At 42.7% G+C, this 13,314-nt stretch overlaps 1 protein-coding gene across 1 annotated transcript in view; it reads right to left on the bottom strand.

Annotated features, from left to right (window-relative positions):
* The window catches only part of LOC146796252 (uncharacterized), a 336,329-nt gene extending 327,018 nt beyond the window's left edge, over positions 1-9,311 (bottom strand). The window contains exons 1-3 of the mRNA XM_085631283.1: positions 9,294-9,311; positions 7,813-7,926; positions 3,652-3,765 (exon numbers count right to left, since the gene is read on the bottom strand). Coding sequence (XP_085487409.1) covers positions 3,652-3,765; positions 7,813-7,926; positions 9,294-9,311 — 246 coding nt within the window. The remainder of the gene's footprint in view (positions 1-3,651; positions 3,766-7,812; positions 7,927-9,293) is intronic.
* Positions 9,312-13,314: the final 4,003 nt, after the last annotated feature.

The raw sequence follows: 13,314 nt of genomic DNA, 5'->3' as shown, positions 1-13,314 counted from the left end.
GGGCCTCACAACAGACCACGCAGGGCAGGCAGGAGGAGCAGTTGCAGCACAACAGACCAGGGAGGGCAGAAGGGTGTGGCAGTAAAATGGACCATGGAGGACAGGAGGAAGGGGATAGGGGCATGGTATGTGGACAGGCAGGGTGGAGGTGGCAGGGACAGGTTACAGTCATCTGACAATGCTAGGCAGGTGGGAGGGGAGTGGCAGCTCAACAGAACACTCAGAGTAGATAGGAGTGGCAGGTCCATTGAACATAGTGGGCAAAAAAAGACATCGGAGGGCAGGGGGAAGGAGAATAGGGGCAGCAAGCTAAGCACAGAGGCTAAGCAGGAGGTCAATGATGGGCCATAGAATTGGGCAATGGAGGGCAGAAGGAGTGGACTGGTACATCATGCTAAATGGAGGGCAGTGGCAGCACATCAGACCATGCATGGCAGGAGGGAGGAGGCTAGTCCATGGATTCAGACAACAGAGGATAGGGAGGAGATGGATGGGGCAGCAAGCTAACTGTTCAGAGAAGATGGGTATTAGGAACTTTATTGTTTTTAAAATGTGTGTCTGTGCGACCCACTTAAAATATGAACAAGTATGCAGCATAATATCACTTTTATTCAGGAAGAAGAGGACGTTTGTGACTGTGACTCAGGGCTCACTATGCAGAAACACCCCTTGACCCTCCACCCCCATCACAAAATGTAATGCCTTTGAAAAGGGTAGGTGGACGCAGTTTTATATAGAACATACTCCTGAGAGCACGATTGAAAATGAAAACTAGATGTAGTATATGGTATAAACTATGCACCAAAAAGTGTGATATAAGATGAACCGGGGTGTGAAATATAATATGCAATACATTGTGCGCAATGACAGATTCATTGGAGAGCACGAGATAGCACAGGCACTAGCGCCTGCTATGCGATATGCGCCTTGGAGTGTAATATGCACAGGGCAGTGTTGTGTAACATAACTAGTCTCTAAAGTTGTAATATAAAATATGTGCTGGGGAGTGTAACGTTGCATATGCACTGTGACAAAGATATGGATCCCAGATTGTAATATGTATGGCATAGCGTTGTGCGTTATAACATACACATCGAGGAAGGCACGTTAGATGGGGCAATATAACCCGTGCGAAGGCAAGTGTGGCATGACATATTCACGGGGTGGTGTTACAGTGCACATGGGCTAGAGAGTGTCATAGCATACGCACTAGCTGGTGGAATACAACACAGAGGTGTGAGGCAATCGGCGGGCACTGGTGGGTGTAACACAGCATTGGGCTCAGCCAGGAGCACGCTGTGACTCTCAAGTGAGTTTCGTCTCCTTTCCAGAGAGTAAAATAAAAAGTATTACACATCCGGCGGTGGATGTGTTGTTTATTAACCGTGAGGGGGGTTTCTTGCATAGTTTGGTCGAATTTTTGTCGAATCCCCTTTGAATGGCTTGGTGTGCGTGTATATTAAATGGGCCCGTCAATAGCTACCCATGTTTGTATAAATAAACGACAAGGGTGTCTACTTGGAGAGTACCCACCGGCGGGGGCGCCGGGATTAGGCACGGTAGGGCGTCAGACACGTCAGAGCTTCACTAGCGGTGTAAATACATTCCATGTGGATTCATTCTATGCATAGTCGCCTTTCAATGAATATCACGCAAATCGTCATGGTGATAGGTACATACGGTTTGTCCAGCATGTCCTAGGTGTTTCTATAAATATATATATTTTTAAAATAATAAAAAACAAAGGCCGGCCCCGGGGGATGGGGTCCCCAGAGCCATAAGTGACCTGAGGAGGGGGGCAACGCAGCCCCCTCCTAAAGAATTTAAATAAAAAAAAGGCCATGACCCGCGGGTTGGGGTCCCCGGGGCCGAATAATGCCTTGGGAGGGCTAAATGTATTTTTTCAACAAAAAAAATTAGGGTGCAGGCCCTGGGGGATGGGGTCCCCAGGGCCAGTAAATTAGAAAAAGAAGGGGGGCCACACAGCCCTCCTTCTTAAAAAAATAAAATAAATAAAAGACCGGCATCGTGATGGAGGCCACGCCCCCTCCTTGTAGCACTCTGCAAACGCGCCCCCTGGCCAGTTGTAAGTTGGGGAATTAATTCCCCTTCAATACTGAGGGTCGCTGAGGGCCAACTAGCCCAACAGGTATCTCCAGTGTGCGCCAGGGAGCTGCGTTGCAGACAGGTGTTCTGAGGCCACGCCCCTTTTTACACCTCTATGCAACGCAGCTCTGTGGTGCTTACTGGAGGTACCTAGTGGTCTAGTTGGACCCTAGGGACCCTCAGGATTCAAGGGGACTTAATCTCCCAACTTAAAACGGCCACAGGGCGTGTTTACACAGTGGGGAAGTGAGGGGACAGGGCCTGAGGTGACGTGTGCAAACACGCCTATGGTGTAGAGAATGGTAGTCTGTATTTTAGAGTCGGTGTATGAAAGGTTATTTTAGAGTGTATATTAGGTGCCGCAACATTTTCTAAGATGTTGTGGCCGGCCAATAAGAGCGCTTCAAGTCTCCCACAGGAGAATCATGACACAAGGGTACAAAAGCCCCCTGGACCAATCAGAAGTCTCTATTTTTCAAAATTGGGTTTGAGGGACTAAAACCATCAAGACAGTCAAGTATTTTTTAGACTTATTATCACAATAACTTCAAAATAAATATACACCAAATCACAAAAAGCACAACATCTGTACCAAGATCTAGCTAACTCCCACATTTTTCATAATCCCGTTCAGCATTTTTTGCGTTAGTGCTTTTTTTAAAAATCAATTGAAAATTCATAGGGATTTTGTGTTGTGGGACCCCCCTTTTTTCTTTCCCCTCACTCGATGGATAACCCCAAATCTTAACATGCACAAATTAGGCAACAAAACAAATATGTATTGGAAAGTTTTGTGGACATTCATCAAATGATGCTAATGTTATTAGCAAAACAAAAAAGGCATTTCCATAGGAAATGCAAATTTTGGTTTGATAATAACGTTGTCACTGTTTGACAAAGATAGCAGCAGCCGCGGCCCGTGGAGGGAGTTCCGTGGGGCGGTAAGGCGGGGCGGGGGATGGGCAGGGTGGGGGGTTGCAGCGCGCGCTACGAAATTTGATTTATTTATTTAATTGTTTACTTACCTGCAATTATTCGTATTCCGTTTTTTAGAACCCTACCCACCCAGCCCCTCCCCCGCCCCGCCTTACGGCCCCAACGGAACTCCCTCCACGGGCCGTGGCTGGATAGCAGATGTACCCTCAATAACCTGTGAGTAATTCAGAGGCACTAGACAAAGTATTATAAAATGTGATTTGACTTTGAAGATACCATTTCCTTTTACATAATCATCTAGAATGCAGAGCTTAGCTATGGAGCCGGTAGCCATAGTTTCCCATCTGCATTTTGTTACCAATCACTAAGTTTGCCAGATTATTAAACATTTTAAGTGATTCCATGTTATCTCAAGAAAAATATACTCTTTTAAAGAATCATTCAGACTGTAATAATGATAGAGAAGAGAAACAGGGGGACTTAAATATTATTTCAACATAGAAACATCTCAAATAAAAGTTCACAACAAGATGAACAGTTTTATGTGAAGTAACACTATTAAAATGTATAAGATTCATTTAAAAAAGAACATAAGACTGATGCACATACCACGTTCTGTGCTGATGGTTCTTCATTATTTTCAAAAGTGAGAATTGGGGAATACTCTTTCCATCTTCCAAATATTTCAGCTGTAGGTCCGGGGGTCAATTCTTCCTCAAGTGCCTGAAGGATAGGAAGACAAAAAAAACTTAACAAATGATCAAACACTGAAGGTTTTTATAATAGTCCTACAATACTATCATTATCATAAATAAATTTTAAAGTGAACCAAGTCCACACACAGGTGGGTAAGTGGGTGTCTGAAGAACCTCACAGCGCATTATGACGATGCAATATATATAGGAAAAATGTACCCTGCTGTACATTCTGAGTCACTGAGGAGTTCCCCACTTTATGGAGAAGTGAGGTGAAGGCCAATTTCCTTTATAAGGTCATGGAACTGAAAAAAAACATTTAATATAATTTTAAAGCAGAACAGAGGGTATTTTATTGCTCATAATGCATGGTCACACCATCACTCTTCCATAAACCTTATGAAGGTTTGGGGTCTTTCTCCTTCATAGAAAGAAATGGCACAGTAGTAGACAAGAAGAAAAAAAGTGGAATCTGTAGTGAGAAATTAAGCATACCAAAATGGTTAGTACTTTGTTTACAAACTGTACAATAATAATTGTAATGTACATCAGACTAAAAAAGAGATGTTGCAAAGATTGTCACTTAAAATGAGTAGAAATTCACAGACAGATTCCTTCTTTTCTGTAACAAACAATGTGCAAAGCATAATCCTAAACCTCTCCTTAATACTGATGGAGCATCGTTTAAAAACAAGCAGGTCAGAAGAATAAAGGGTGATGTTTTGTATTATTTGTTTACACCTAATTGTGCTACATGACCTGCCCTTCACCTTAGCTGCTGACTTCAGCAGGAGGCATTGTGACTTAGGGGCCTATTAGCATAGCGGGCGGATCACCACCGGTGGGCCGGCAGTGGCCACCGCCAGCCCGGAGGTGGCAATGCACCCATCAAATGACCCATCTTCATCCCCCGCCATATTAATTTAGCATGGCGAGGGGCACCGTGGTGGATGGAAAGACCGCCTGCCGCTTTTCCGCTGGTCGGATTTCTGGTCGGGTGGAAAAGGACTTCAATATTATGGCGGTGACTTGCTGGCACTGCCATCCATATTAGTATGTGCCATTTTCAGGGCCTTTCCATGGCGGAGACCCTGCCATGGAAAGGCATGCGGAGTTCACTTTTTCCTAATTGCCATGGCGGCACCGCCGCACCTCTGGCGGTTGGTCCCGTGTACCGTTATGGTGGCGAGCTGACTTTTGGACTCCTTAGTAAATTATTGGAGTTGAGCACCCATGTTTTTTCTTTATTGACAGGGGTCTACTCTATTATAATGAAGACATTAGAGACAGCTTTTGAAAAAAGGATTGCAGACACACTTGTTCAATAAATAAAAATAAAAAGATAATACCTGTTCCAGACTGGCATGCCAAATGTAATTATAAATTACATTTTCCAGTACACTCTACTCCAAATAACTGGCAAGGATAAGTTTGGCTGTCTACAAGCTCCCACAGTCTGGTACAAAAACATTATTCTCTGGAAAGTACTGAAGGAAACGTGAAGACTCCTGGAAACTAGTAAATTTAATAGGGCACTGTCCCAAACTAATCTTGTATTGGGAGGATGTCTTAGAGGCTGTAATTTCGGTGATCAGCAAGGAACTTCCCAAAGTTAAAGCATACGTAATCCTAGACTTATTAAATAATCAACCAAACACCCACAATCCTCAATGCAGAGAACAAAATCAGTCGCCGAGCGTACAGCGGAACAAACTTCATAACACTGAAGTGCAGAGTCCAAAAACTAGAACTTGCAAGTTGGGTAAAGTTATGTTCCAGCTGTTCAGCCCAGAATGTCTAAGGGTTCTACGGATCACTGAACAACAAAAGGCTAAAACGATCACCTAAATGAAATGTGCGTCACAATCAAACCAAGAAATATGGGTGTTGCATAGAAGTAGGGATCCTACAGTTGTCTTTTTGTGTAAAGAGGTCCACTAAAGGCATGTTTACAACAAGCTAGTTTTCAGCAAAGGGAAAGAGAGTGAGGGCATTCCTTTCCAATGTTAACACAGTGTTATTTGCTATATCACCCTGCCGGATAGTGGCTGACATTGGAGTATGCATTTACCAAACATGCCAAAAAAACAATTGATTCATAAAACCATTCTACCCCTTACAGGTACGCCCATTAAGTTATTCATCTCCTGTGGCCTAATAAATGAACAGATAACTAGCATTGTCATGCTCTAGAGCTGAGACGCCCAAATTGCCCAAAAGTCTGATCTAGAAATTCACACATACAGCTAATGCAGACCACACAACTCAGTACCAAGAGCTTGTTTCACAAGGGGGATGTGGGAGAAAACCCTTCAGTGACTTTAACAGCTTTAGATAAGTTATCAGATTGGAGAAATAATGCTCAAACCATTCTCAAGTCTTCAGTAATCTCAGAATCTTCAGATGTTTTAACAGCTCAGGAAAATGATTCAAACATTTTCCTTTCTCTGAAATATGATAAAATTGCTCTCAGATAATTGTTTTGATCTAAATGTTCCAGATGATACGCCTTTACATTCTACAGGGCCAGTGCAGACAAGACTAAATAAACACATGCTGTGACGTGAACTCTTTTCCATGGTTAACAGCATAGTCTCTTCTCTTATTTTTGATACCCATCTATCCATCCATCACCTTCAAAAAACCTTTTTACCCTTATGCACTGCACATCATTTATCCGAAAAAATACTTTATGAAAACGTAAAAAACATATATTCACTGAAAAATATGAAGGTCAAATTGACGTTTTAGTTAGGTGAAAATGTCACTGCCAACAAAATGTTTAGAACTCAAGAAACCATATAAATGTACCAGTTCTAGTTAGCAGAGCTAAATATAACTTGTGCCCAAAACCATGCACTATTTATGACCTCACATTTTACATCACTCTGTGTCTGTGATATCAATTATCACATCACTGATGTCATCTCAAAAGACATTATTGATGACTAAATTCCGGCATTTCTGTAATGGCTGCTACAGCATTTTCTAAGATATTGTGCCCAGTCAACCAGAGTGTTGCAAGGCTCCCACAGGAGAAAGATAACTCAAGAGTATAAAAGCCCCCTAGACCAATCAAAAGACTCTATTTTTTTTAATTATGTTCGAGGGACTCTAGCGAGAGTCCCTCAAAGCCAACAGTCCACCTATACAAACATATTTTAAGACTTATTATCTTAAAAATGTCTAAACAAATGTACACCATATCACAAAAAGCAGGGATTCTGGACCAAAATCTAGCTTACTGCTAAATTTTTTGTGATTCCGTTTAGCAGTTTTTGCACTAGTGCTTCTTAAAAAAATATATGGAAAATGCATGGAGATTTTGTGTTTTGGGACAGCCCTTTTTTCTTGCACCTCGCTTGATAGATCACCCCAAATTTTTCAAAGCACAACCTAGGCAAAAAAGAGAAACGTTTTGGAAAGTTTTGTGGAAATTCGTCAGATGATGCTAAAGTTATTAGCAAAACAAAAAAGGCATTTCCTATGGAACCCACATTTCCAGAAGAAATGCATTTTTGTGTTATTTGCTATTAACTTTGTTACTGTTAGACAAATCTTCACAAAACTTTCCCCAAAAAAGTCTCATCCAACTCACTGCCAAACGGAAAATAAGGCGATGTTTCGCATAGAATGGAATGGGCAAATGGCAGATACAAACTCAATAGCCTGCAACTAAATTAGAAGCAGTAGGCAAAGTATTATAAAATGTAATGTGAGTTTGAGGATACCTTTTTCTTTTACATAATCATCTAGAATGTAGAGCTTAGCAATGGAGCCAGAAGCCATACACAACTTCCCATTTTCATTTTGTTAATAATCACTCAGCTAGCCAGATTATTAAAATGTAATTGAGTTTCATGTTACCTCATGAAACATATATTGTTTTAAAGAATAATTCAGACTGTGATAATGATAGAGAAGAGGCACATGGGAACTTAAATATTATTTCAACATAGAAACATCTCAAATACACATTCACAGCAATGAGATGAACAGTTGTATGTGAAGTTACATAACACTATTATAACCTGTAAGATTCATTTAAATGATAAGATAAGACTGATGTGCATACCACATCCAGTACTGCTGGTTCTTCAATATTTTCGCAAGTGAGAAGAGGGGAATCCGCTTTGCCTTCAACAGTTATTTCAGCTCTAGGACCGTGAGGCAATTCTTCCTTGAAGGTCTGAAGGATAGGAAGACAAAAAAAGTAATAAATGCTCCAATACTGTTTTTTGTAACAAGTTTTTTGTAATAGTTCGAGGATAGGGTTGATTGTCTGCAAGCTCCAACAGTCTGGTGCAAAAACATTCTTCTCTGGAAAGTGATGGAGGAACTGAGCGTCACAATTGAACTCAGAAATATGGGTCTGCATTCATGTAGGGATCCTACAGTTGTAGTTAAGTCCAAAGAGGTACACTAAAGCTATGTTTCCAGTAAAGTTGTTTGCAGCAATAGGGAAGGGAGTTGGGGACATTCATTTCTAATGTTAACATTGTGTTGTTTGCTATATCACCCTGCTGGATAATGGTTGACATTGAAGTATGCATTTACCAATCATGGAGACAAAACAGAATTGAATCATAGAAACATTATTCTCTTTAGATATTCTCCCATTGAGTTATTCATATAATGGCCACACCTGTGGCTAATCAAATGTGCAGATAACTAGCATAGGAAAGTAGGATCTGATTTTATTGTTACCCCTACTTTTTGCCTGTTGCTAAGCTGTTATTGACTAGTTTGACTGGGAACTTGCTAATCAGGACATTAGTCTATCTGCTTTCTCCCTTAAATTGTTCTGTTCAGTACTTAGGTACATCCCAGATTGGATACTGGGGTATCTTTATCAGTCACTAGTATATGGTATTATGGTACCCCCGGCATAGGTACCACAGAGGTCCCCCATGGGCTGAAACATGCAATATGCCACCCATGGGGGACCATTCAAAATGGAACTGCAGGCCTGCCTTTGCAGCCTGTGTAAGCTAGCACCACTTACTAAAGATATAGGTTTCCTATATCTAGGGTCACTGCACTCAAAGCCTATAAGTCACCCCTATAGCAGGCCTTTGCAATCCTGAAGGCAGTTGTCACACCCCAGGCTTTTTGCACAATATCAGTCCCCACTCTAACCCACACCTAGAGTAATTAACAGGTGTAAATATAATTCCAGTTCTTTGTGTCTCTTTAAATTATCTGAACATTGGTTTTTTTGCGTACCTGTGCTGCCTAAAGTGAAGTTAATGAGCTGCAGGTGTGCATAGGAAGAGCCAATGCTAGGTATAAAAGCAGCCGCGAATTCAACGCTTTGCTTGATTTTGTGTTCCTTGAGGGTTTGGAAGACCACACCCTTCCAGCTTCGATGAGCAACTAAGCTTTGATTTCAATCTGCATTTCGTCTACAATCCTGTTTCCTGTTGGGAGTCAGACCTGATCTTGCCAATCAAGTTTACCAGGAAAGACGCATTTTCTTGGAAGCCTTTCCTTTTCCCTTTTATTTATCTGACAACGAAGGAGAGAGGCCCTTGCCTCTCACAAATAACATATTACCTTTTGATTTATGAGCATGTTGTGTCTCACCCAGCACCCAGATTGCTCTTCTCCAAAAATGAAGCAGAAGAAGGATTTCTCTGTCTCCCAGCTGCTAATTATTATTTTATGAGTGTGATACTGCGCTGAAGAACATGAACTTCAACTCTTCAAGCTGGAAATATTTCTAGTGTGCATTTGCTACACAGCTGTGCAGGACTTCGCCCATAATTGCGGTGAGATTTTATGTAGCAGATTTTATTTTTGCACAAATACAAACGACTGTGAATTAATAGAGCTCACTTGTGGCTTGATTCTGGAGCCAGTATATATTCATGACAATATCGTTTTAGTCTGCCCAGACTACTTGATGGTATTGCGACACAACAAAGCAACTGCTTTCTTTTCATGTGGGATTTTCTCCCTAATTTCATAAGCAATAAGATATTCTGGTGAGTGAATTATGTAATTTTTTGAGACACAAAGAATATGTAAAACATTGTTGTAGTTAAATGCACTATGTTATAGAGCGCTACAGAACCATTTCTCATTTTTCCTTTCAATGTTTGCATTCTCCTTGCATTAGAGAATCTCATGCACAGCTAAACCTCAGGCTGGATCCACATTGATTCTAGTGCCATTTCATGAGGGGATATAAGTCAGGATTTATTTCTCCTGCTTGTGCTGTGGTCTTCCCACATTACTGTTTCCTTCTGGCTCCTTTTGAGGATTTTTTTGTTCTCTGATTGGTGCAGAGAGAGACCACACAGGCATTCCTTTTAGTGAGCCAGGAGGGCCATCTTCGCTCCTGTAAATTCTAAAGAACCATATAGGTATTTAGTAACACGGTAGTGCACTTGCGCTGACAGCAGGATGCTTGATTCTAAGTGTGAGGATGCTCCTCCATGAGCAGGACACTCCTACAGCCTATGGAGTCCATTCTCCCAGGTTGTAAGTGAAGCAGCCATAGACTATATAGAGGGGCACCACGTAATTACGCGATGACCATCTCGAAAATGGCTCCAATGAATCCTATCATGTTTGGAATCAAACATGTTGGAATCATACCCCCACACCATAAACGGTGTGGGAGGTTGGATTCGAAGCACTGAAAGAGCCCTCCGTTATGCTCTAAGTGTCCCCGGTACCAGTCTTCTAGACCCGGACAGCACAAAATGGTTGCTGCCAACTAGAGACACGATTCTGCCCTCCTGCTGCTGAGCCAAGCTTGAGCAGGGAAAGGCAGAACAAGGATTTAGTATATTAGGGCCAGGTGAGTGCACTTGCCATCACCACTCAGTTTGCATGAGGGACACATTTGGTGTCCCCATGCATAGTCCAGTTCAAACCAGCTATGGGAGCTGTTGGCTCTCACTCTGGCGCGAAACTGGACAAAGGGCATGGTAGTAACCTCCACTCTGCCCAGACCCTCCCATGGGAGGGTTCCCTGAATTGTCCCTACCCTTTCCTGAGGGTACTTGATGTCTTACCAGTGGGTAGGTCCCTAGATTTGTCGTGGGACAAGATTCAATTCAGACACCACTTCCTCTTCTATCATCTGGGCACTCGGGACTTCACTGGACTTCGTTTGGGCTCGACTTCGTCCCCCTTTCAGTCTGCTGCATCGTCTGTGCCTGTGCACCATACAGGAACCTTCCAAGGTCTGAGGGCCTCCAAAACACTTGAAGAAATCTCCCTTGAAGTGAAAAACTCACTTCCCTGCCTCTGCAGGCACCGCAACCAAGCTGACTGGTCGGCTGATCCTGAGCGCCTATGGACTCCGAAAGGTTCTGCAACACAGGTGGTGATTCTGTTTAGATCTCGAGGCATGCCCTGTCCTCTCACCAAGTTTGAGGCCAGTATCCCTTGTGGGAGCAGCACAAACTGAACCCCTGAGCACTGAGTTGACTTGCTGCTGCAAAGGCTTGTTGGCTTCCTTCCACCAAGATCTTTGGGCTCCAAGTTTACCAAACCTCAAGCATCTCAGGTGATCAGAATCTTCAGCCACACCACATTGCTTGTCTCGTGGCATGCATCTTTTGGTGGACTGCTTGATGTCCTCTTACAACTTCAGTGCCTCCGGCCTGTGGGTTCTTTTGAGGATTATCTTTGCTTCTTTTGGGCTCCCCTGATTGCTCAGGGCCTTCTCTGACTTCCTTACTTGTGGTGAGTCCCCTGACCTTGCTGGTCCTGATATTGCACCTTCTTCCACTTCTGCGTTGGTTGCCTTTTGCCAAGGCTTGTTAATGCCTTCACCAGACACCGACCCCTCAGCACTCAACATCCGACAAGGGACAGCTTGTGCACAGCTCCTGGGCTTTCACAGCGTCACCTGGTCCTCACAGCTGCAGAGTCAAGGTCACCGCCAACTCTCCTGCAACACTGACATAGATGAGCATTTGTCTTCCAGATCTCCTAGTCACTCCTAAGTGACTTAGACTCTGTTCCCTCTGCTTGCAGGTACCTCTCAACTAGAATCCATCTTCGGTTTCCACCGGACAATTTATCCTGCTTCAGCAGCAGCACTTTCCTGAAGTCCTCCATTGGGTTTGACGGCAATTTCCAACACTACTTCACACCTATGCACCCGGCTTACCTGGTGTAGGTTACATGGGTACTAGGGTATTGACGGGTGGGGTGGCTCTCCAAACTTCTGTCTTCCATGGGGTTTCTTCAGGTTCCACTGGGAAGGGTCCTTAATCTTTAAAATTCCAACCGCCACTTAAACGTTGAGTTGGTGGGAGCATGCGGTTGTGTTCCCACACTGCATACACACTCTGCGGGGTTCCTAGTCACTCACCTTGGGTGGTTCCTTGAGTCCCCAGCACTTCTACATCCTCTCAACATTGTCTTGGCCTGAGTCGTGGTCCTTGTACCACTTTCTTAGCATATGGTTTGGCCCACCGGGGTGTATTCTGTGCTATTTACTGTAATTCAACGCAAAGTATCGTGTGCATTGCGTTTATCTCTGGGTAGGAGATATCTAAATGTGTTAGAGAGTATTATGTAATAAATACATATTTTTATAAATACCTTTTGTGGTTCTTGTTCATTTAATTTATACTATAAGATTGTATTCTGGTAAAACAAGCTGCTTTACACTCCTTCAGCCTACGTCAAACAAGGTTGAATTAGCTTGCTTACATATAGCAGCCGGCCTGTCATTTGCGGTTTCCCACAACAACGAAAGGTGGTGTGGTAGCGTGATTTGATAACGCTGGATAGTAAATAGCTTTGAATTCAACCAAAGTGAGTATTCTTCTACAGCGTTCTCCTGTGAATTTTCGCTCAGCCATGAGCCTCTCATTAAGTGCGTGTTTGTCGTTCTTTGCAGACGCTGGTAGATTTTTTCTCAAATTCTAACATCAGATTGGATCTGACGCACAATAATCAACAAACACGGCTTTGCATGTAGGAAAACGCTTTTGAGGTGAGCTGTTTTCAGTAACTTAAACTCGCTCATGTTTTTGCTTCGTAATTTATTTAACGAGATTGTCACTGTAGCCTCCTGTTTAAGAATTCATTTCTTGACCGAAAAACATCCTAAAGCGCTTTTAGGTTGTTCTAATTAACTCTATCAGGTCACTCCTCTGACTGACTGATTTAGTGACGGTTCTAACGGGGCTATTCCGTTTTGGTAAATCGGATACCACTTTTTAGACGCATCCTGTGCGTTTCACTGGCGTCTAGGCTTGACTTCAGTGTATCATGATGCACTAGGTTTTTCGAATGTCATAAATCCCCTTTTACCGCAGTGGAAGCCCCTCGTAAGGATTTTGATTATTGGTGATAGCGGTATGATGATGATTTTTTTTTTTGATTTTTTTTTTAATTAATATCATCCCGCGCTTAATTTTATTTTCAGAAACTCCATTGGATGAGTGACTCTTCTCTTGAATACATGACTATTAGGCCATCCTAGACCAACGGCTAGGTGAGTCATGGCCTCTTTATTATAATCTTACATTATTGTAGATTTAGGACCACACACTAAATCATTACATATCACGCATTGATACGCACTCTACTTGCCTCTGCAGGT

The sequence above is a fragment of the Triturus cristatus genome, chromosome 10 (assembly GCF_964204655.1).
Source record: "Triturus cristatus chromosome 10, aTriCri1.1, whole genome shotgun sequence".
Taxonomy (NCBI): Eukaryota; Metazoa; Chordata; class Amphibia; order Caudata; family Salamandridae; genus Triturus; species Triturus cristatus.
The sequence above is the reverse complement of the archived record's forward strand: the minus strand, read 5'-3'. Positions and strand labels throughout refer to the sequence as shown.